Source organism: Muntiacus reevesi, chromosome 3 (assembly GCF_963930625.1).
Source record: "Muntiacus reevesi chromosome 3, mMunRee1.1, whole genome shotgun sequence".
NCBI lineage: Eukaryota > Metazoa > Chordata > Mammalia > Artiodactyla > Cervidae > Muntiacus > Muntiacus reevesi.
This window is the reverse complement of record NC_089251.1, coordinates 82968981-82994634: the sequence shown is the minus strand read 5'-3', so window position 1 is coordinate 82994634 and position 25654 is coordinate 82968981. Positions and strand designations below refer to the sequence as shown.

The following is a 25654-nucleotide window of genomic DNA, read 5'->3' as shown; positions in this document are numbered from 1 at the left end:
CCTATTAAAATGGCAACACTAACCTGAAAAATTACCAAAAATAAATTATAAGAAAAAAACTAATCCTACTTGTGAATATAGATAGAAGATGCTCTCAATAAGTGCAGAGACCAACATTCCATGCTCTTACAAATGATATAAACAAGCATATCAGAGTTGAGGAAACCCAAAAGGCTAACAAATTTAGGAAGAGATGCTTCATCTCAGTGATAACCAGAAAAATTCAAAGTAATTTAAATAGGAGATACAACTTGACATTTATCAGACTAGCAAAAATTAGAACTCTAGAATGCCAAGTGTAAACCGCAATGTGCAATCATGCACTGCTAGGAGAAATGAAGACAAGGGCAGTCACTCTAGAAATCAATCAGCAAACTACTTAAGTTCACATATATCCTACAAACCAGCAATTTCTCTACCCATTAATATGTGAAAGAAGTTCACAAATAGCTAAAAGTAATGGTCTTAATATTCAGAAAATATCACAGATGAGCCTTGTTAAAAGGAGAAAATTATACAATTTGGTTTTTGTAAATTAAAAAACACATGCATAGGAAAAACAAAAATATTTTACAAACATACATAAAAATCTGGAAGGAGAATATGAGAGGAATCGAGACAAAAATGGATAAGTAAATTAAAGAACAGAGGGGCTGTGTGCAGACCAATGATGATAATGTGCCACAGACTGAAAAACAGGCGATTTCAACCCTCTCACCTGACTTCAAAACAAGATTAACAAAAATAATGACCTTAAGAATACTGAAGAAAAATCCTAAATCAAAAATAAAATATAATAATCAAATACATCAGTGTATCAAAAGAAAATTGCTCCACAACCACATTTATGCCATTAGTAAGATAAATGAGGGGAAAACATAATGTATTATCTTAGGAGATCAAAAAAATTTAACAAAATTCATTATCTATTTCTGTTAACAACTCCTGGAAAACTAAGAAGAAACTTTCTTAACATGCTAGATAGTAGTTTCTAGAAACCACTAACAAATATCACACTTAATAGTTACACAACTTCCATATAACTTTCTTTTTTTAAAGAACAAAAGGAGGCCCTCCAGCAAGTATGACTATCATTAATACTAAGTTCTGGGATTGACAGCCAATTCTAAACAAAGAAGGAATAAACACTGGAAATATTTACACTTGGCTTTTCTACCTAAAGTAACTAAACGTTAGAAAGAAGAAAGTATTTCTGCAAGATAACTAGATGACTTTGCACACTCAAGCAGAGCTTTCCCACATATTGGAAATAACCAGCTGGAAAGTAATGTGGAAAAATCCCACTCACAAAAGTAATAAAATCTATAAATTCTTAAATTTATTCCTAAGTATTTAGGTATAAGATGTCTCTACTTAAGGAAAGAGAGACATCTTAACTGGAAAAACTTAAAATGTAAAGATGCAATTATTGTCAAGGCAAATACAAGTTCAATTAAAAAAAAAAAACTATGTATGTCTATACGTGTATACACTAAAATTTGGGAAGGATACACATTAAATTGATACCAGAATTTATGTCTAAGCAGACTGTGACAAGAACTGGGGACAGCGAGTTATACAAAAAATACAGATCTATTTTTTTAATACTTCTTGTGGTTTATATATACAATTATTCTTATTCTATATAAATCATTTCTTCTGACAAAGATTCTCTTCTTGACAAAACTTTAGTCAGCCTTCTCTGAGCTCTCTCTTCTTTAAGACCCAATCTTTGGATTTCCATGACCATCTTTACATCATTCAATTTAAGCAAGAATTTTACTAAGGCAGTTTAGCAAGAATCTTCTACCTTCAATATCTGAAATGTGCATGCTTTGTCACTCACTCATGGCCAACTCTTCGAGACCTCATGGACTGTAGCTCGCTGAGCTCCTCTGTCCATGGGACTTTCCAGGCAAGAATATTGGAGCAGGTTGCCATTTCCTTCTCCAGTCACCTTCAATATCTGATCAACTTCAATATGGATCAAATTCCTCACCTGCACTATCCCTCGGGTGATATCTGATCACCCTCGCCTGCCCTCAGCAAGAATCTTGTCAGGTCAGTTTAGTAAGAATCCCCCCTCATCCTTGACGTTTGGGTCAAGACGCAACAGTTAGAACCTTACACGGAACAACTGACTGGTTCAAAATTGGGAAAGGAGTACAACTGTCACCCTGTTTACTTAACATATGTAGAGTACATCATGTGAAACGCTGGGCTGGATGAATCAAGCTGGAATTAAGATTGCCAGGAGAAATATCAACAACCTCAAATATGCAGATGATATTACCCTAATGGCAGAAAGTGAAGAGCAACTAAAGAGGAGAGTGAAAAAACTGGCTTAAAATTCAACATTCAAAAAACTAAGATTATGGCATCTGGTCCCATTACTTCATGGAAAATGGAAAGGGAAAAAAATGGAAGCAGTGACAGATTTTATTTTTCTGGGCTACAAAATCACTGAGGACAATGACTGTAGCAATGAAATTAAAAGACACTTGCTCCTTGGAAGAAAAGCTATGACAAACGTAGACAGCGTATTAAAAAGCAGAGACATTACTTTGCCGAAAAAAGTCCATCTAGTCAAAGCTATGGTTTTTCCAGTAGTCATGTATGGATGTGAGAGCTGGACCATAAAGAAGGCTAAGCACCAAAGAATTGATGCTTTCAAATTGTGGTGTCGGAGAAGACTCTTGAGAATCCCTTGGACTGCAAGGAGATCCAACCAGTCCATCCTAAAGGAAATCAACCTTGAATATTCATTGGAAGGACGGATGCTGAAAATCCAATACTGTGGCCACCTGATGTGAAGAGCCGACTCATCGGAAAAGACTCTGATCCTGGGAAAGATGGAAGGCAGGAGGAGAAGGGGGCGACATAGGATGAGATGGTTGGATAGCATCATCGTCTCAATGGACATGAGTTTGAGGAAACTCTGGGAGATAGTGAAGGACAGGGAAGCCTGGAGTGCTGCAGTCCATGGGGTCGTGTAGTCAGACACAAATTAGCAACTGAACAACCACCACCCCTTTATCCTTGATGTTTTGCCTCCATCACCCCCCTCCACCCACCACACACACACATACCCTCCTCATTGGCTTTCTATTCCCACCTCACCTTGTTGTATTTGGGATTGAGCCCAGTTTCACATTAAGCTCTCTTTCCTTCTACTGTAATGGTTCCTGATTAAAATCTGTTTTTACCATTTTAACCACCGTACAGCTCTAGCTTTCTTTAAAACTGATAAATGTAAAATTAAATGTAAAATTAACTCTGAATTCTAAACAAGGACTAAAACTGTTTCTTTTTGTAGAAAAATTAGTGGCTTCTAGTAATTTTATGCTCTAAATCTCTAATTCATGTTATAGCAAATTTACAAAAACATTGTTAAAAAAGTCAACATTAATAGATTCCTTAATTAGGGAAGTCAAGTTTTATTTTTAAAGCTTTTATCAGTAACTACCTGATTTTCAATCATCATAACACATTCACTTCCTAATTTAAAAGCAAAAACTAATATAAAAAATTAGGTCAAAATGTCAAAAATAACAATTTTTACTCAGTCTAAAAAGAAAACAAAGGGAACACAGAGTAGGAAAAACAGTAAAGACTCATAAAACATACATAAAAAATAATTGATATAAATGTAATCATTTAAGCCCTGAAGTATATTGAATCAAAAAAATCCATGAATTCTTGCTTTCACTTTTGAAAAAAGTCAGTGAACATCACTAATTTTTCCTGATAACTCAGGGCCATGACTATACACATCAATTACTGAGCTGTATTATACAAAAATTCAGTGTTCTTTGATGTCATTTGGGAAATTCCTACTCCTGGTTCTCTCACTAACCTGTGTGATCTTATTAAAGTTATTGAACTCTGAGCCTCAGTACCCTCAACTATAAAATGAAAGAGTTTAACATCCTGTGATTCTACAGAACCAAAGATGATGTGTGTGAAAAACACAACTGAATAAGTACTGATTCCAAGACTAATATTTTTTAAAAAGATTTATTTTTGCTCACATTCTACTTATTTTCATCTTTTTCATGGGAGACTGACGGTATACAGTTAATATCATCCTAAGCAGTATTACTCTGGCTATTTTTTCATTTATTACTGAATCCATGACAATAGCCACCTTCCAATAGACATCCTCATCCTACAGATCAATCATCCTCTTCTCTGAAGTTACCAGTGTATCTTGGTCAGCAGTAAGGTAGACAGAAAGGAAAGAGGGAGCTGCATTATTAGGCCAGGGGCTCCTTCTTGCAAATTTGAACTCAATTTTAACATCATCATTATTAACATGTACTGTGAACAGGTACTAGCGGGAAAAAAAATTTTTTTAATAGGGTACAGAGGCAGTTGCTGAAGCTCCAAGATGGAAAGGACTGGCTCCGCTATTGGTTTCTATATCCCCAAGGTACAGAATGGTCACTGGCACGTAGCAGATACCAATAAATACCTATTCAATTAAGTAAACAGGTTCATAAAAAGTAGAGTACAGGGTAACACAGTCAAAGTGCCAAATGACAAAGCAACTACAGCCGACCCTGAAACAACAGGAGGTTGGGGCATCTACCCTTTGTGCAGTCAAGAATCCTTGTATAGCTGGCCCTCCACACTGGTAGTTCCTGCATATCCATGGTTCCACAGCAGCGGATTCAGCGAACCTTGGATGGTGAAGTACTGTAGTATCGACTACTGAAAAAATTCTGCATTTAAGTAGACCTGCACAGTTCAAACTTGTGTTGTTCAAGGATTAGCTGTACTAAAAATATTCTCTAAACACTCTTCATATTGGAAATGGGACTCCAGCTAAATCTGAATAAAGAACGCATAAATCTGAAAGAGTAACAGAAATCATGAGGTGGTGGAAAGACATTCCAGAATGCAAACTTTTTTGAGTAATGATTTCTAAAAGAGAGAGAGAAAGAAAAAAAGAGATAGGGCTTATGTGCAAAGCAAGAGAGCACTATTTTGGTTGAAAAAGATCAAATAGATAGGAAATATAAACAGCCTAATGGAGAGACCATGGAGAGATCTGAAATCTACTACAGGCAAAAATGAAAAATAAAAGAGAATGTCTTGAACAAATCAATATTTTTAGAAGCTAGAAGCAATACTATGTGGAATGCCTTGGCCAAAGGAGAGACCACAGGTATAATATTAGGAAGATCCCTTACTGCAGTCACCCAGACATGAGGTGGTGAGGTGACGGAGGTCTGAACCAGGGTAACAAGAGTACAGTATTAGGAATTAAATGATTTTACATAGATTTAAAACATTACACGGGATTTATGAAATCAGATGTGTGCTAGGAAAGTGAAGACAAGAATGAAACATTCAGTGAAAGGTGAATCTAGATTTTCAGACAAGGTAAAAGAGACTTTGGATACGGGAAAGAAGGTTGACTCAGTCTGGGAGAAGAAGGATGACTGAGTTTCAAGTGATAGGTCACCCAGGTAAAGAGATAAACAAGAAATTAGACATGAAGAATTTTAACTGTGAAACGTACCAGGACTAACTAGAGATATAATTAAATAAAAGGAATCAACTGGAGTGAGAGGACTTAAAGTGTAACTACGGGGAAAAAAAAAAAAAGTATAATCTGGGCAACAACTATCTGAACAGGGAATAGAAGCAAGATCACAAGAGACTGAGAAAGGAATAACCCAAAAAGAGGAAGAGAACAAAGAAGAGAGAGAGAGCGAGTGAGAGTGGAGATTAGTATAAAACTGAAGAGAGTAAATGTGGCCTGTACAGAAACAGGAAAGTGAATAAGGTATAGGATGACCATATTAATGGATAAGAGCTGAAAAGGGGGTTTCTTTTGTTACTACTGGTTGGTTGGATTTTAAATGGGAAAAACTGAAATGGCACTAGCAAGGTGAATATTACCATATGCATAATGGACTTAGGTCTATCTGAAATTAAGAATCATTGTTGATAAGCTCCATGAGAGCTGCAATCAGTCCTGAATATTCATTGGAAGGACTGATGCTGAAGATGAAACTCCAATACTTTGGTCACCTGATGCAAAGAACTGACTCATCTGAAAAGACCCTGATGCTGGGAAAGATGGAGGGCAGGAGGAGGAGGAGACGACAGAGGATGAGATGGCTGAATGGCATCACCGACTCAATGGACATGAGTTTGAGTAAACTTTGGGAGTTGGTGATGGACAGGGAGGCCTGGCGTGCTGCGGTCCATGGGGTCACAAGGAGTCAGATACTACTGAGCTGAACCCATATCTGCCTGTTCTCCACAGTGCCTAGGAGGAAGGCCAGGTATTCAATAAGCACCTAAGGTTTCAACCTAAAATCTTGAAAGCAAAAGCACACTTTTTTTTTTTCAATTCACAACAACAAATTTTCTATGAGATATTGGCAACCTTGGTAATTTCATATTTCAGTCTTTTTGTGCTCATTCTCACTTAGCTGGCTAGCTATAAGACTCTAAGAAGTTTAATTTTTGAAGGAAAGAAACATGTTTAGTGATAAGGAAATCAGAATTTTTTTTGCTACATTCTAGATAACTGAAGCATTTCTATTTTATTTTATTAAAGAAGCAGAGTTTATTTTATTAAAGAAGCAGAGTTCAAAAACGTTTGCAATCATAACATATTGGTAATGCAACTATAAATAAAAAGTAGAATGCAAAGTAATGATGACTAGATATTTTACCTAAAATAAGATTTACCTTCACAGAAGAAATATTCGATTTGCTATCTACTTAGAAGGAATAAGAAATATACATAAAATGTTAAGGTATGGGCTTTAAAAAAAAAATTGTTACATTACCCTGATGATTGTAAAGCCTTCTTAGGACATGATGCCAGAGACACTTGGTATATGCCAGTCAGTGTTTAACACACAGAGAAGAAAACAAACCTATAAACAAAACAACCAAAACTCTAGCACCATTTGCTGCAGCTAATATCAGGCTGCTATTATGAGGCCAGTAACATCCCTGAAATAAGCTCTGTCAGAATTACGTGGCAGGGCTCAGGCAATGCTCTGAATACAGACCTAACTTGCTCTGAAAGGCTCTTTCCAGTGGAAGTCATAGCAAGAAACAAGACGCAGATACACTGTTCCTCTATATACCAACATAAAGATGCAGAACCAGTGGATACAGAGGGCTGATTATACTATACCATACTATACAAGCATCTTCAGCTTTTCGTATCCATGAAGGGGGGAACAGGCAGGGAGAATGGTCCTGGAACCAATGCTTTGCAGTAAAGGATAAACATAGTACATTACAATGACAAACACCATGCATATCAAAGAAAGGTAGGACACAAGACTTGCCCTTAAGGACACAATTTAGTTGGGAGACAAGATATACATATACAGATACATTTATTTAATACATATTCAAATAACAATGTAACCTAATACATGAGTCGTTCACTTAAGAACCATATATTAAGCAACTGCTATGTGCAAGTCATTCTGCTGAACTTAGGGAAATAAGAACACCCTTAAGGTGACTCACAATCTAGTGAGGAAACAAATATGCAAAGTGTGAGATATGTGGTATAATCAAGATAGAGCAGAAGTTCTCACCACTAATCCTCTCTCAGCCAACCCTACGGATTAAGCAGTATTCTCCAGTAACTTTGTGAAACACTGCCCAAAGTCTAAGGTATACTAAACGTTCATAGCTAAAGTATGGTATTGTCTGTAGTTTACTCATACATGTTGATCAACCAAGAGTCAACTGGACTTCCTCCCAAACCCGCTGATGTCGGTTCCACTTGGTATTTTGGTTAGGTAATTCAATTAAATATCATATAAACCAACAAAACATAGGCATGAAGAGAAAGACTACATTGAATGCTTCAGGAAGACAAGACAAAGCAAACCTACTAAAAAACACTAGGTTCTGTCAAATTAGATTTGGATGAACTGTCAAAGACTGGGAGAAAAATCATTTAAAATCTATGGTTCCGCACTCAGTGTGCCTTACTCAAAAAAACCAGGGATTTCCCTGGCAGTCCAGTGATTAAGACTCTGCACTCTCCCTGCCGGGGGCACAGGTTCAATCTCTGGTCAAGGAACCAAGATCCCACATGCCAAATGGCCAAAAAAACCCTAAAATCAGAAATCACTAATACATTATAATGTAGCTTATTCAAGACTGACAACACAGCACTCGAAACAGCACTTTAAAACACAATAGTGAAGGGTCAGTGTGCTTGGTCTTACACTGACAAATGACCATATGTTTGTATTTCTTTCTACTTACCATGCCCAGGCTCATCACTCAAACTTTCCTTATGGCAAAGTTATTCCTTATTTAACCTCTCTTCTCATCTATGAACCACTGTTGTTTAGTCACTAGGTCATATCTGACTCTCTCGCAATCCTACGGAATGTAGCCAGCCAGGCTCCCTCTGTCCACTGGATTTCCCGGGCAAGAATACCCATGGAGTGGGTTACCATTTCCTTCTCCAAGGCATCTTTCCCAACCAAAGGATCCAACCCGTGTTTCCCGGGTCACCTGCACTGGCAGGCGGATTCTGTACCACTGAGCCACCAGGGTTATTAATTTACCATCTATGAATTATGGAATGATTATGAATATCTACACAGGTAGTTTTGCAAAGATTAATAAAGATTATACATGTAAAGTGTTTAGCGCTGTACCTAGCACATGGCAAGGGCTCAATAAATAAAACTACTATTTTTGGAGAGTAAAGAAGAAAAGAAAGAGAGGAAAAGCAGATACAGTGTTGGGTTCTATTCCTGGGACCAGGGCACCATCCTCCCTGACTGATTAACTCTTTCAAGTTCAGTAAGTGAGCTGACCCAGATCTCCAGGCTCCTTCAGGTCCCTCCTTTTAGCATATGAATCCACATTCCTCAGGAGCAGGTTTTAGTTGTGCCTATAATTCAGGCTCCTTAGCTCACTGCTTAACTTTCTCATTTAGAAAGTATAAACAAAAAAATTGAGAACAAGTCCCTCCCAGACTGGGCTGTAATTTTCCATCAGGTGAAACTGGTATCATCCTTTAAGAATTTGACATCATGTTTGTCTCCTAACTAGATATGCTGGTTTTGGATCCAACTTCTGTCACATGTAAATGAGTGCTAATAAAACCTGTGTGTCAGGTAATGAAACACTCCCCCTGGAGCTTTCTTTGGATCCCTATAGTGGAGTTATGCCAAGAATCTATTCACCACACCCAAAATACCTATTCCACCCAACCTTATTCAGTATTTCCCAAAGCCGACCTGAATTCTAGGGCTTCTACTCCCTTATTTTTCTCCCTATGTTATCTCCAAAACAAAATACCTACTCAATTCTCCTTTTGCCATACTGCTGCTAACCATCACTATGACAAATTTTCCCTGGTACGTATCAGTATTTTCTAGTATACCATCATCTTGTTCAGATAGGGTGTTTTTATAATAGAGATTAAGCAGCATTAAAGTTTGCCATAGAAAGTGATTTTTATTTCCTCAAATATTTTACTGCATAAGAGCAAATACATGATTGACATATTATTCTGTTCAAATATAGCATATGTAAAGTAGGTGAGCTAAGAATAACCTAATAACTAAACCATTACACAAAAAATGATATATGATCAATAAACACAAACTATATTAATATATATACACAGAACTTAATTAGGCTATTCTCAGATCAAGTTGCAAAATATCCAAATTTGCATTTTTTTAAAGAGAAATAAACACTGTATTTCAACATTCACTACACAAAAATAAATAAAAGTATTAAAAGAAAATACAGTGATACATTATTATACACATTTGAGGAACATAAATTGTTAAAGACATTTCCTGAGCCCCTCACAATGTAATTGTTTCACTACATTATACTTCCTGAAGAAAAGATTGAAATAAATGATAATTTTCTTTAAATTATGACAGCTATTCAAAGCATACTTAATCAGGTAAATACTATAATTCATTTGTCTACTTCAGATCAGAAGCAGTTATTCAGGGAGAGGGATCAGTAAAAGGAGACAACGAGGTATGGAGAACAATGGCTCCGCCTGAGTCCTGGGACTCCTGCGTTCTAAACTAAACATACACGAACTCACAGAGCGATCCAAGTTTACTTCCTCCCTCTGGCTCTACAGGGCTTCCCTTCTGGCTCAGCTGGTAAAGAATCCGCCTGCAATGTGAGAGACCTGGGTTCAGTCCCTGAGTTGGGAAGATCCCCTGGAGAAGGGGAAGGCTACCCACTCCAGTATTCTGGCCTGGAGAATTCCATGGACTGTATAGGCCACGGGGTCGCAAAGAGTCGGACATGACTGAGTGACTTTCAGTTTCACAGGCTCTAAAAGATGGAACAAAGTATGAGCCTATATACCTTCTAAGGTCCCATGGAGGCTAAATTATTATTAGTTGTCTATCCTTGTCAGCCTTAAAATTCTACTATAGTTAAGTGCTAAAATGAAGACTACAGAAAATACATCCATTAGGAATCAAAAACAGGTGAATGTGTGTGGTGAAGCCTGTGACTCCCATCTGCCTATACCCACCTCAACCCCTCTGAGCCTTTATCTGTTCTTTTCTACCAGCTTCTCAACTTCTCTTTCTTGCCTCAGGTTTCTCTCCCAAACTACAATTTTCTCTGTTGTATCTCTAGCCTGCAGTTCCTATAAGTTATTACCACCTACTACTGTCATCTCTGGCTGTACCGTATTTCATCTACCATCAATTTATTGTCCCTAAATCACTACTAACAAGGCAAAGAGAATGTAAGCAGTTACTATGCCAAATGGATCACTTAAACTAGTCTTGGCTTCTAGAATATGATTTAAACAATACAAATAAGTGCATTCTATCCACAGGAAATTTCAACCAAGAAGAGCAAACCATTTATTGGACACCTATTGGTCATATACTTTGCATATTTTATCTTTTTAAAACCACACAACTACTCTGCTTGGTGGGTATATTATCTATAATTTACAAATAAAAATAAGGTCCAAAGAATTCCCTGGTGATCCAGCAGTTAAGACTCTGCACTTTCATTGCTGAGGGCCAGGATTCAATCCCTGGTTGGGTAATTAAGATCCCAAAAGCCATGAGGTCAAAAAATAAATAAATAAAAATTTAAAAAATGACATTAAAAGAATAAAAACAAGGTCTGGAAAAAGACTAGAAGGCACACATTTCCCACTGCCAAATTATGATGGTCAGTGGATTATTTTATCAAAATGTTGACCAAATCAAGAAACTCCGTCACAAGTGTAAAAAAAAAAAGTGTAGCTGACATCAAGTACACACTAGGCTGACAGAGGGAAACCAGTCCCAATTACGTGGGCTTTCAAACATCTTTCAAAGACTGATTAGCAAAAGGGTTTGCTTTAAATTCTGCTTAAATTACCAAAGTTTGTGGAAGTTAGGTATCCTCCCCCCCGATACAAAGAAAAGTAGATTTAGTTAATAAGTAATATTTAGGGCTAAATGGGCACATCTCCTGATAAAGAAGTACTATCAGTGATATTTCTCTACAAATAGTTACTAAGGTCATTTTTTATCTGGCAGTTTTAGAAAGTAATGTAAGAGAATTTTGTGCTAGTAATGATGTTATGGAACAGCTCTCTTATTGAAAAGAGCCAAAACACCTAGATAAAATATTTTCAGAATCATCATAAGCAAAGCCAGTAAGAATGGAAGGAATTATTTGACCAAAACTAAAGGGAAAGTGGGAATCTAGTGAGGTAAGGAAACAAAAGCCATTTTGCCCTCTGGGTGCTGACCAATCAGAACAAACTTGAGCTCTAGTTTGGACAGCTCTGCAGAATCCAAAGGACAAAACGTAAAGACCAGAACCATCTAGAGTATAGAGTCTTAATTGTAACAGAAGGGAAAGGGGCAGGGCACAACTTTTGTTTTTTTTTTGTTTTTGTTTTTTTTCAGTGGGTTTTCTCATACATTGATATGAATCAGCCATAGAGTTACACGTATTCCCCATCCCGGTCCCCCATCCCACCTCCCTCTCCACCCGATTCCTCTGGGTCTTCCCAGCCCACCAGGCCCGAGCACTTGACTCATGCATCCCACCTGGGCTGGTGGTCTGTTTCACCACAGATAATATACATGCTGTTCTTTCGAAACATCCCACCCTCACCTTCTCCCACAGAGTTCAAAAGTCTGTTCTGTACTTCTGCGTCTCTTCTTCTGCCCTGCATATAGGGCCATTGTTACCATCTTTCTAAATTCCGTATATATGTGTTAGTATACTGTAATGTTCTTTATCTTTCTGGCTTACTTCACTCTGTATAATGGGCTCCAGTTTCATCCATCTCATTAGAACTGATTCAAATGAATTCTTTTTAACGGCTGAGTAATATTCCATGGTGTATATGTACCTCAGCTTCCTTATCCATTTATCTGCTGATGAGAATCTAGGTTGCTTCCATGTCCTGGCTATTATAAACAGTGCTGCGATGAACATTGGGGTGCACGTGTCTCTTTCAGATCTGGATTTCTCAGTGTGTATGCCCAGAAGTGGGATTGCTGGGTCATATGGCAGTTCTATTTCCAGTTTTTTAAGAAATCTCCACACTGTTTTCCATAGTGGCTGTACTAGTTTGCATTCCCAACAACAGTGTAAGAGGGTTCCCTTTTCTCCACACCCTCTCCAGCATTTGTTGCTTGTAGACTTTTGGATAGCAGCCATCCTGACTGGCGTGTAATGGTACCTCATTGTGGTTTTGATTTGCATTTCTCTGATAATGAGTGATGTTGAGCATCTTTTCATGTGTTTGTTAGCCATTTGTATGTCTTCTTTGGAGAAATGTCTGTTTAGTTCTTTGGCCCATTTTTTGATTGGGTCATTTATTTTTCTGGAATTGAGCTTCAGGAGTTGCTTGTATATTTTTGAGATTAATCCTTTGTCTGTTTCTTCACTTGCTATTATTTTCTCCCAATCTGAGGGCTATCTTTTCACCTTACTTATAGTTTCCTTTGTTGTGCAAAAGCTTTTAAGTTTCATTAGGTCCCATTTGTTTAGTTTTGCTTTTATTTCCAATATTCTGGGAGGTGGGTCATAGAAGATCTTGCTGTGATTTATGTCGGAGAGTGTTTTGCCTATGTTCTCCTCTAGGAGTTTTATAGTTTCTGGTCTTACATTTAGATCTTTAATCCATTGTGAGTTTATTTTTGTGTATGGTGGTAGAAAGTGTTCTAGTTTCATTCTTTTACAAGTGGTTGACCAGTTTTCCCAGCACCACTTGTTAGAGAGATTGTCTTTTTTCCATTGTATATCCTTGCCTCCTTTGTCAAAGATAAGGTGTCCATAGGTTCGTGGATTTATCTCTGGGCTTTCTATTCTGTTCCATTGATCTATATTTCTGTCTTTGTGCCAGTACCATACTGTCTTGATGACTGTGGCTTTGTAGTAGAGTCTGAAGTCAGGCAGGTTGATTCCTCCAGTTCCATTCTTCTTTCTCAAGATAACTTTGACTATTCGAGGTTTTTTGTATTTCCATACAAATTTTGAAATTATTTGTTCTAGTTCTGTGAAAAATACCATTGGTAGCTTGATAGGGATTGCATTGAATCTATAGATTGCTTTGGGTAGAATAGCCATTTTGACAATATTGATTTTTCCAATCCATGAACACGGTATGTTTCTCCATCTGTTTGTGTCCTCTTTGATTTCTTTCATCAGTGTTTTATAGTTTTCTGTGTATAGGTCTTTTGTTTCTTTAGGTAGATATACTCCTAAGTATCTCATTCTTTTTGTTGCAATGGTGAATGGTATTGTTTCCTTAATTTCTCTTTCTGTTTTTTCATTGTTAGTATATAGGAATGCAAGGGATTTCTGTGTGTTAATTTCATATCCTGCAACTTTACTATATTCATTGATTAGCTCTAGTAATTTTCTGGTAGAGTCTTTAGGGTTTTCTATGTAGAGGATCATGTCATCTGCAAACAGCGAGAGTTTCAATTCTTCTTTTCCTATCTGGATTCCTTTTACTTCTTTTTCTGCTCTGATTGCTGTGGCCAAAACTTCCAACACTATGTTGAATAGTAGTGGTGAGAGTGGGCATCCTTGTCTTGTTCCTGATTTCAGAGGAAATGCTTTCAATTTTTCACCATTGAGCGTGATGCTTGTTGTGGGTTTGTCATATATAGCTTTTATTATGTTGAGGTATGTTCCTTCTATTCCTGCTTTCTGGAGAGTTTTAATCATAAATGAGTGTTGAATTTTGTCAAAGGCTTTCTCTGCATCTATTGAGATAATCATATGGTTTTTATCTTCCAATTTGTTAATGTGGTGTATTACGTTGATTGATTTGCGGATATTAAAGAATCCTTGCATTCGTGGGATAAAGCCCACTTGGTCATGGTGTATGATTTTTTTAATATGCTGTTGGATTCTGTTTGCTAGAATTTTGTTAAGGATTTTTGCATCTATGTTCATCAGTGATATTGGCCTGTAGTTTTCTTGTTTTGTGGCATCTTTGTCTAGTTTTGGAGTTAGGGTGATGGTGGCCTCATAGAATGAGTTTGGAAGTTTACCTTCATCTGCAATTTTCTGGAAGAGTTTGAGTAAGATAGGTGTTAGCTCTTCTCTAAATTTTTGGTAGAATTCAGCTGTGAAGCCATCTGGTCCTAGGCTTTTGTTTGCTGGAAGATTTTTGATTACAGTTTCGATTTCCTTGCTTGTGATGGTTCTGTTAAGATCTTCTATTTCTTCCTGGTTCAGTTTTGGAAAGTTATACTTTTCTAAGAATTTGTCCATTTCACCCAAGTTGTCCATTTTATTGGCATAGAGCTGCTGGTAGTAGTCTCTTATGAACCTTTGGATTTCAGTGTTGTCTGTCGTGATCTCACCCTTTTCATTTCTTATTTTGTTAAAGGGCACAACTTTTGAAAGAAGGACACAACCCAGGGACACAACATAAACCTATTAGAATCAGATGGGTCGAAGACAGGCAAACAAGTCAACTCTGATTAGACCTTGATCTTCAATCAGCAGGCTAAAGGACACATCCAAAGGTGCCATGATAGTTCCAAAGCACTGTCAAAAGACCAAGGAGTGGGTGGTGGTCCAATTCCTGGAGATCTCTACCCCCTCCCAAAAGTAGTTGAAATAATCCCTCCACTCACTAGCATATGAAATTCAGTTCAGTTCAGTCGCTCAGTCCTGTCCAACTCTTTGCGACCCCATGAATCACAGCATGCCAGGCCTCCCTGTCCATCACCAACTCCTGGAGTTTACTCAAACTCATGGCCGTTGAGTCAGTGATGCCATCCCAACATCTCATTCTCTGTCGTCCCCTTCTCCTCCTGCCCCCAACCCCTCCCAACATCAGGATCTTTTCCAATGAGTCAACTCTTTGCATGAGGTGGCCAAAGTACTGGAGTTTCAGCTTCAGCATCAGTCCTTCCAATGAACACTCAGGACTGATCTCCTTTAGGATGGACTAGTTGGATCTCCTTGCAGTCCAAGGGACTCTCAAGTGTCTTCTCCAACGCCACAGCTCAAAAGCATCAATTCTTCGGCACTCAGCTTTCTTTATAATCCAACTCTCACATCCATACATGACCACTGGAAAAACCATAGCCTCTACTAGACGGACCTTTGTTGGCAAAGTAATGTCGCTGCTTTTTAATTATGCTATCTAGGCTGGTCCTAACTTTCCTTCCAAGGAGTAAGCGTCTATTAATTTTATGGCTGCAATCACCGTCTGCAGTGATTTTGGAGCCCCCCAAAATAAAGTCTGACACTGTTTCCACTGTTTCCCATGAAGTGATGGGACCAGATGCCATGATCTTAGTTTTCTGAATGTTGAGCTTTAAGCCAACTTTTTCACTCTCATCTTTCACTTCCATCAAGAGACTTTTTAGTTCCTCTTCACTTTCTGCCATAAGGTTGGTGTCATGTGCATTTCTGAGGTTATTGATATTTCTCCCGGCAACCTTGATTCCAGTTTGTGCTTCATCCAGCCCAGCGTTTCTCATAATGTACTCTGCATATAAGTTAAATACGCAGGGTGACAATATACAGCCTTGACGTACTCATTTTCCTATTTGGAACCAATCTGTTGTTCCATGTCCAGTTCTAACAGTTGCTTCCTGACCTGCATATAGGATTCTCAAGAGGCAGGTCAGGTGGTCTGGTATTCCCATCTTTCAGAATTTTCCACAGTTTATTGTGATCGACACGGTCAAAGGTTTTGGCATAGTCAATAAAGCAGAAATAGATGTTTTTCTGGAACTCTCTTGCTTTTTTGATGATCCAGCAGATGTTGGCAATTTGATCTCTGGTTCCTCTGCCTTTTCCAAAACCAGCTTGAACATCTGGAAGTTCATGATTCACGTATTGCTGAAGCCTGGCTTGAAGAATTTTGAGCATTACTTTACTAGCATGTGAGATGAGTGCAATTGTGCGGTAGTTTGAGCATTCTTTGGTATTGCCTTTCTTTGGGACGGGAATGAAATAGCCCTTTAGTCTATGAAAACTAACGATGCCACCTCTCACAGCCCCACTCGCCCTCTGCGAGGGCCCACACTCTGACTGTGGAGTGTGCTTCTCTCTGAATCTGAATAAATCCACTTGTTACCTATCACTTTGTCTTTCACTGAATTCTTTCTGTGATGAGACATCAAAAACCTGAGCTTCATTAGGTCCTGAAACCAGGCACCGTGGTTTTGGCTGGGTTCAAGTCCCAATCTGAGGTAAACAGTTTCATAATAGGCACACACATTTACATAAGAACCTAAAGGGTTTATACTCTCAAGGCAAAGGTGACACAGAAGTATGTGATGTGACAGTCGCTCAGTTGCGTCCGACTCTTTGCAACCCCATGGACCATAGCCTGCCAGACTCCTCTGTCCAAGGAATTCTCCAGGCAAGAATACTCGAGTGGGTTACCATCTCCTTCTCCAGGGGATATTCCCAACCCAGGGATCAAAGCTGGATCTCCTGCACTGCAGGCTGATTCTTTACCCTTTGAGCCACCAGAGAAGCCCGAAGCAGAAGTATATTGACACTCAAAACTTCACAACCAAAATATGTGTCAACTACTTGGGAGGTCTAAAACTCCAAGCAAGGAATTTATTTCAAAGTGGTTCAGTCTATATAATGCCTGCAGAAACTACCAGAAACAAAGGCAAAAACTTTCTGTAGGAGATTCCTTTATCTGAGACCTGATTAACCTTATACTTTCTCAAGGACAGTGAGCAGCACACAGATTATCTAAGCATACAAAGAAACAAGCCATCATGAGCAGGAACTGACAAAAGCAACTGACCATAGAAAGGGCCCTACCAGATCTCACATATACGAAGCAGAGGGACATCAACTTTGAAATAACTGTACTTATTTGGTTTAAAGAATAAAAGGCAACCTCAAAAATATCTGCAGGGAACAGGAAACTACTAAGAGATGCAGCAGATTTATGTGTTAGTCACTCAGTAGTGTCCGACTCTTTGCAACTTCAAGGACTATAGCCTACCATAGACTCCTCTGTTTATGGAATTCTCCAGCAAGAATACTGGAGTGGGTAGCCATTCCATTCTCCAGGGGACCTTCTTGACCCAGGGATCGAACCTGGGTCTCCTGAAATGCAGGCAGATTCTTGCAGAAGACTTATAAATGGAACCAAAACTAAACTTCAACAATAACCAAAATTACAAACTCACTGGATAACCTTAAAAGTGTAGCTTCAACTTTAGAGGGAGCCTGATCTACAGTACATAGGGTCACAAAGAGTCAGACATGATTGAAGTGACTTAGCATGTATGCACAATGGACTGGATGATAAATCAGAATAAATTATCCAGAATAATGCATGTAGTGATAAAAATATGGAAAATCTAAAGCAGATAAAGAAGGCTGAGAGACATGTAATCAGAGATCCAAATGGAAAAGAGGATAAGATAGAGGAGAAATCTAAAAAGACAATGACTGAGAATTTTGCAGAACTAGTAAGATGTCAAATTAGAGCTTAACAAAGTCCCAAATAAAATAAAATAAAAAGAAATCTACTCTGATACAACATTATGAAACTTCAGAACACCAAAGTCAACAGGAAATCTTAAACGCAGCTAATAAAATAAGCTAGAAAACAGTATATAGAACACAGTAAAATCTCCATGTCTATTCAGCTCAGTTCAGTTCAGTCGCTCGGTTGTGTCCAACTCTTTGCGACCCCATGGACTGCAACACACCAGGCCTCCCTGTCCGTCACCAACTCCCGGAGTTTACTCAAACTCATGGCCGTTGAGTCAGTGATGCCATCCAACCGTCTCATCCTCTGTCGTCCCCTTCTCCTCCTGCCCTCAATCTTTCCCAGCATCAGGGTCTTTTCCAATGAGTCAGCTCTTCGAATCAGGTGGCCAAACCTATTGGGAGTTTCAGCTTCAACATCAGTCCTTCCAATGAACACTCAGGACTGATCTTCAGGATGGACTGGTTGGATCTCCTTGCAGTCCAAGGGACTCTCAAGAGTCTTCTCCAACACCACAGTTCTAAAGCATCAACTCTTCTGCACTCAGCTTTCTTGATAGTCCAACTCTCACATCCATACATGACCACTGGAAAAACCATAGCCTTGACTAGACGGACCTTTGTTGGCAAAGTAATGTCTCTGCTTTTTAATATGCTGCCTAAGCTGGTCATAACTTTGCTTCCAAGAAGTAACCATCTTAATTTTATGGCTGCAATCACCATCTGCAGTAATTTTGAAGCCCCAAAAAATAAAGTCTGCCACTGTTTTCACTGTTTCCCCATCTATTTGCCATGTCTATTGCTTCAAAATAAAAAGGAAATTGGTAAGTCACATTAGTGTGACTCTACCTTTGAAGACTGTAAGGACCAAGGAAGATGTTTCTGAAAAGTTAAAAAAAAATAATAATAATAACCATAAAGGTACCTGGAGATTTAAGTGACAGAGCTTGTTTGAAATCTATTTCATTCCTGGTCATGTAACCCCTCTCTGAGCCTCACTTTACCTATAAAAGATAGTTATAGGTGATAGCTTCCGAAGTTCATGCCAGCTCAAAGATCACCATATCACTGTGACCTGCCAGACTCCGCTGTTCATGGGATTCTCCAGGCAAGAATACTGGAGTGGAATGCCATTCTTTTCTCCAGGGAATCTTCCCAACCCAGGAATTGAACCCAGGTCTCCTGCACTGCAGTCAGATTTACTTTACCAACTGAGCTATGAAGGAAGTCCCATGCCAGCTACTGTATCAGTTATTCAGAGGGAGGTGATTCAAACTATAATATTCTACTGCCTAAAAATAAAATGTTACATGTCATCAAAAAGAATAATAGAAACATAACAGAAATTACACCCTAAATTCTATAAAAAGCCATCTGTATCTGGAACATCAACACAAGTGTTGAAATCACCAAACTACATACATAAACATGAACTTGGGCAAACTCCAGGAGACAGTAAGGGACAGGGAGGCCTGGCATGCTGCAGTCCATGGAGTCTGAACAACTTAGTGACTGAACGAAAACAACATACATAGAAACAGAAAAGGACAACTAAAGCAGTGGTTCTCAATCCTTGTTGCATATTAGAACCACTAGGAAACTCAAAAGAGTACTAATGCCACGGACCCTGATTCTTAACATTCCAATTTAAATGGTCAGGAAATGAGTTATTTTTTAAAGTTTCTAAGATTTCACCTAAAGTTGAAACACTGAACTAAAGTGACAAATAGTAAGATATGTTTTAAAGGAGTAAAACCTCTGTAACCTTTCCAAAATATAAAGATTATAAAGTTATCAATAATATAAATCGAATGAAAAATGAACCTGTTTACAAAATTATACCATACCACAATAGGGTTCACCTGGTCCAAGTTTAAAGGAAGTGGTTCAAGGGGACAAGTGATAGCAAAGATTATTTTTATAGAGTGGTTGGTAAATGTAAACAATTTGCTATCCAAGAAGTCATGTAAGGTTAAGACAAACATATTCAGAAAAATTTAGGTAAGTTCCAAAACAACAGACACACAGTGGATTACTAAGAAAAGCAAGTATACTTCAAGTATACAATCAGTATTTTGAGGCTGATGCTGAAGGCAATAATTCACTCTTTCTTAAACGTCCAAGCGCCATCATCAGACCCAAAGTACTAGACTGCATGGTCCCAGGATGGCACTTACTTGCTCTAGCCTTAGAAGAGTTACAACTGAAGATTCTGCTGTTCTCTGGGGACAAGGAGATACATAAGAGTGCAACAACAACATCACACACTTGCTACCGTTCATTTATTTAGCACTTACTGTCATGTACCAGACTTCTGCTAGATATTTTTAAATACCTCATTTAATTCTCATCAGGTAGTTTATCAGCCTCACCTTAACACATGAGGACACTAAGCTTCTGAGAGGTAAGAATTATGGCAAACATATCTTTAGCATGAAAGAAAATAGAAAGCTTAAAGATTTAAATCCAGGTCTGTGCCATGTTGTCTTTCACTTATAATTGTAAGTAACAGTTATAATAACAAAAAATCAAATGTCGTTTTAAGAGGTTTTTTTTGTTTGAGAGTTTATTTTGTCCATTTAAATGCTCAGTAAACCTTCACAATAGTCTATGAACTGAGTCATACTTTAATCCCCCTTTCCTCAAATCTCACTTTCTATCCTTCAACACATCTTGCTAACCCTACCTTCAAAAATGTATTCTGAATCTATTATATTTTAAGTATGTAACACATGTGAATATGTTATCTGGTCACTATCACTCTAGCTCATGTCTGGCTTAGATGATGAAAATAGCCTCTAACTAGACTTTCTGATCTATCTCCCCTCCCAGTCTATTCTGGATTCTTGCAAAGGGTTCCATTGAAAGATGGTGTCACTCTTCTGTTCAGAACATTTCAACAGTTGCCCATCTTGCTGACATAAAAATAAAGTCCTTACAATGAGAAAGACCCAATACCTCTGACATCATTTCTTCCATTCTTCTCCTCTACTCCAGCCACACTTGCCTAATTACTCCTTGAACATTCCGAGCATATTTACTCTTCTCCCTACTGTTCCCCTGATTAGAATATTCTTTCCTCAGATTTCACTCTTTCAGGTCTTTGCTTAAATAGCACCTTATCAGTAAAGTCTTTCTTCCTCACTCTACCCTCTCAGGCACTCCATATTCTCCTTACCCTACTTTATCATGGCACTTATTACCATCAAACATTTTATAAATGTGTTCATTTATTTATTTGGCCACCTGATGGAAAGAACTGACTCATTGGAAAGGACCCTGATGCTGGGAAAGATTGAAGGCAGGAGAATGGGACGACAGAAGACGAAATAGTTGGATGGCATCACGGACTCAATGGACATGAGTTTGAGCAAGCTCCGGGAGTTGGTGATGGACAGGGAAGCCTGGCGTGCTGCAGTGCATGGGGTCGCAAAGAATCAGACGTGACTGAGGACACACACAGAGCCTCCACACCACATGCCCTAATACTCAATCATATCCCCTTTTTCATGCAAGTCAGCATTTCCAGGTAGATAGCAGAACCTCCCCTACCACACACGACATCAAAATCTAGACACAATAATTACTATTTTTTATTTACATGCTTCTTTCCCAGAAATCAGTAATTTTCAAATACTGAGTCTTAGATTCTCTCATTACCTCTTTAGTTCCTTCTTCCTGCTCTTCTCATTCACTGCTAGCTCTCCTCTCTTATGCTATTGTAAGAAAAGTTAAACCCCTAAAATGTTAAATTCTGATTCTACTGCATTTTGTTCATTCTATCACTCCAACTAGACTGCATCTGTCTTTGAGATCATCTAACACAATGTGTCATACACAGAAAATTCTCTCAAATATTAGATTCATATTCTATCTCCAATTTCTTTCACAAATCTAAAGCTCAGTAGTAATCTTGACCATTCTTTTCCCATGAATTACATACTCCCATATGAATGGTGGTGGTGATGAGGCAAGAGGGGGATTCCCACAAGTAAAAAGAGAATTTCATATTAATCAACACGGGCAAGGGGCAAAAGATGACCAGTAAATTTTTGGGACAAGGTAGTCAGTTCCTTACTCCCCAGATCTGAAGGAGGGAGGAAGTGATGCAGGCAAGCCATGAAGATGAGAACTTGGATTGCCTTTTACAACTCGGCCCTGGCAACTTGGAAGAGCAGGACTGACAGGTTCCTCAAGGGACAATTAGACCTAATCTTAAAGGGATTTTTGTTGAGTCTGGTATTAGTCTGGCTTAGGCAAAGATATAAAAATAAAAGGAGGATACTAACTAATCCAAATTTCATTACCATCATTCATTCAAGTCTTATTTCCTACTGTTCTTCTAGAAAAATTCCAAAGGCAAAAGAAAAATGAAGGAATATAATCAAATTTAATGATTCTGATATAAAGAAAGGATTTTTTAAAATATATTTTCAATTACGCTAATAAGAGAATCAAAAAACACAGATTCCTACAAACTCTCTACTTCCAAAAGAATATACTTGTTCTGTTTAAAAGTCATGGCACATTTTTGAAGTTTCTCCATGGATGCTTAATTTAACTGCAGCTCAAACCAAAAGATTCAGTAATCATGTAGTATTCTTAATATGATGAGCACCAATAGGAAACCTACCTGAAGTTTAACATTTGCCATAAATAACCCAGTAAGTAGCGTGTGTATGTGTGTATATTTTCTGGGGGGCAGGGGTAGACAGGGCATAACTAAAGAGTAACTACGGCTACAGGGAAATAAAAAGTTAAATATGGGGGTGGAGGGAGAGAAGTTAAGATAGGTTGGAAATTTTCAGACTTCCCAGGTAGAAAGGTAAGAACCATTTTGTTTGTTTTTGGACAAATTAGTGTGACTTATCTTACATTCCCTAAACTAGATAAGAAGTTAAAATTTAAGCAGCTACATACAAAAATCATTATCCACAATTGTACAATGATTAAGGTTAAAGCCTGCCTTTACTACTTCCTTGAAGTCTGAAATCCACAAACTCACTTATGGAATGCATTGCTAGTTCATTATGACAAAAATTACAAATATCAACAGACTAGATACTAAACTAACAAAACGGTACCACTGAAAAAGTTGCCAAAGAATATAAACATGTAACTATAAATAAGCAGAATCTCAGAAACCACAGATCACACCCTCATTTCATTCAACTTCTCACCAAGGCCTTCCCTGACCACTCCATCTAAAACAGCTGCCCCATCATACGCTAAGGGGCTTTCCCAGGTGGCTAAGTGGTAAAGCATCTCCCTGCCAATGCAGGAGACTCAGGAGACTGGGGTTTGATCCCTGGGTGGGGAAGATCCCCGAGAGGAAGAAATGGCAATCCACTTCAGTATTCCTGCCTGGAAAATCCCATGGACACAGAGGAGTCTGGTGGGCTACAGGCCATGGGGTCGCAAAGACTCAGACAGGACTGAGTACGATCACACTCTATTCCTGTATCCTGGTGTATTTTTCCCATGGCAGTTGCCACTATGGATCAGCCATACTATATAGCTGCATTTGCTGCCTCCCAACTAAAACATAAGCTCTATGAGGACAGAGGTTTTGTCAGTTAACCCCCAAGCCTACAGGCACAGTGTTAGCACTTAATAAAGACGCTGACTATAGGATGAAACCGAAGTTCAGAGAGTTTGTTAAAGGATTTCCTCAAGGTCACAGAGCTGGCAGCAAACACAGCCTGTATTATAACCCTTTCTTCTTGCTCTTTCCACAACCACTTCCACTCCACCAAAGTAGTCTGTTCCAGCACATGATTCCATTTAACACGATTCTATTTCTTTTCTTTTTTTTAAGTGCCAAAGAAAATACATGCTACCAAAAACAGTGGCAGGGTGGGTAGTATTTTAACTTCAAGTATTTTATCAACCAAAACTATACTCAGATTTCACAAGCATACAGGATTAGCCAGTATACAGAAAGACATAGGCACTCAGAGTTTTCTAAATTCTTTGTGAAATTGGTGAATGCCTTGGAAGTTTTAAGAACGGCCACTGAAACCTACTTACCAATTCAGAACTGCCTGCAAAGTACGTCCCACTCTCAGCCTTCTAAGAGCCCACAGCCGTTCCTCCCTGGATACACTTTATCTTGCAAATTATGCAAGGAAATGTAACCAACTTTAAAGCTCCTTTTAGTTTCCTGCTAAAGTACCAGTCAATCTCACAAAACCCTGAACAGAAAATTAACCCGTGGTAAGTTTTAGATTCTGAGAAGGGGAAATCATCTCGGAACCATCATCTGGCAGTGCTCATCTAGGTCCTTCATTCAAAATCCAGGAATCTGAAATATCTAAGAGAAACGCCGGAGGGGACGAGGGAGAAGGAAGAGAAGAAACATTTACATTTCTAAAAAGGGAGCTGATACTCCTAGTAATACTCTGGCCCAACAGCAGCTTCTTGCTTAAAGTCAAGGCCTCACGGACACAATTTCTGGTTGTCTTCTTTGATCACCTTTCTTACAGAGAGGCGCCAACTATCAACACCTTTTACGGGGACCATCTCTAGACCCAGGATGGGACTCACCAGGACGGGATGATTGCTTATCTCGCAAAACTACTGTAAGCCCAATTAGTAAACTGAAGGGAACACCTAAGATGTGGAAAGGCAAGAGAGTTGAAATGAACCTGAGAGTTAAGAGTGGAAAGGAGCAGATGAAAAGGAGCGAGGAAGGTAAACAACGTATCAGGGGCGAGAGAGGGAACCCGGGTCGAGGAAGTGGGGTCAGCGACAGGCAAAGGCGAAGGGAGGAGGGGGACGAGATGGTTCGGGATGGGATGGGCGGGAGCAAAGGGGGAGGGGACGAGCGACGGCTAAGCAGGGGAGGGGGAAGGGTCTGGGGCGGGGCGGAAGGGAGCAAAGAGGCGGGATGAAGAGGGCCAGGCCGGGAGGGTCTTTACCTGCAGCTCCGCCCGCTCCACTTCCCACTGGGCTCTCTCGACCTCGAAGCGGGCCCACTCATGCTGCAGGAAGTGCAGGATCCCCGGGAGGCTGTATTGGGCTCGGGCCGCCCCCGCTGCAGCCGCCCCGTCGCCGGCCGCGGCAGCCTCCGCCAGAGGCCCGAGACCCTTGGCACCACCGGCGGCCGGGTGGTTGTTGCTGAAGAAGACGCCGGGACCCGCTTGCTCGTCCATGGCGGCCGCAGGAACCGGGGACGCTGCCCAGGCGCCCAGGAGCGGAGGCAACGGCGGCAGCCAGCAGCGCCTCCTCCTCCCTCCGCCGCTCCCCGCCCACACCCCAGTCAGCAGGGAGCAGCCGCCTGGGCGCGGGGGCCGGCCGAGCCCGGGACGGGCCGGGAAATGGGTCAACTGCGGCGCGCGGGCGGCCCGGGGCTTGCTGGGAAATGTAGTCGCGGGGCGGGGCGCCGACGAGCGCGGCGCGGGCGGCCTGTGGGGCTGCGTTCTGACGGGGCGCGAGCGCAGCCCCGCCCACAGCCCCGCCCCTTCCCGCGGCGGTGGGGGCCGCCCCCTGGCGGAGTGCGCGGGTTTCCTCACTGAAGGGGCTGGGCACCCGCGGGCGGTGCTCTGGTCTCCCTCGCACGCGGAAGTTCTTGGGTGGCGCTCGCTGTTGTAGACACACACGCACACACACGGAAGTTAGCGCGTTGAACTGTTAGCCCGGGCTGCACATCTTTTAGAGCTTCCTGGTAGTTAGATAAGAAACAAGCTCA

At 39.8% G+C, this 25654-nt stretch overlaps 1 protein-coding gene across 1 annotated transcript in view; it reads right to left on the bottom strand.

The window, feature by feature from the left end:
• STRN (striatin) overlaps nucleotides 1–25244 on the bottom strand; it is a 103769-nt gene extending 78525 nt beyond the window's left edge. Inside the window, exon 1 of the mRNA XM_065929440.1 lies at nucleotides 24885–25244. Coding sequence (XP_065785512.1) covers nucleotides 24885–25118 — 234 coding nt within the window. The 5' untranslated portion in view covers nucleotides 25119–25244. The remainder of the gene's footprint in view (nucleotides 1–24884) is intronic.
• Nucleotides 25245–25654: the final 410 nt, after the last annotated feature.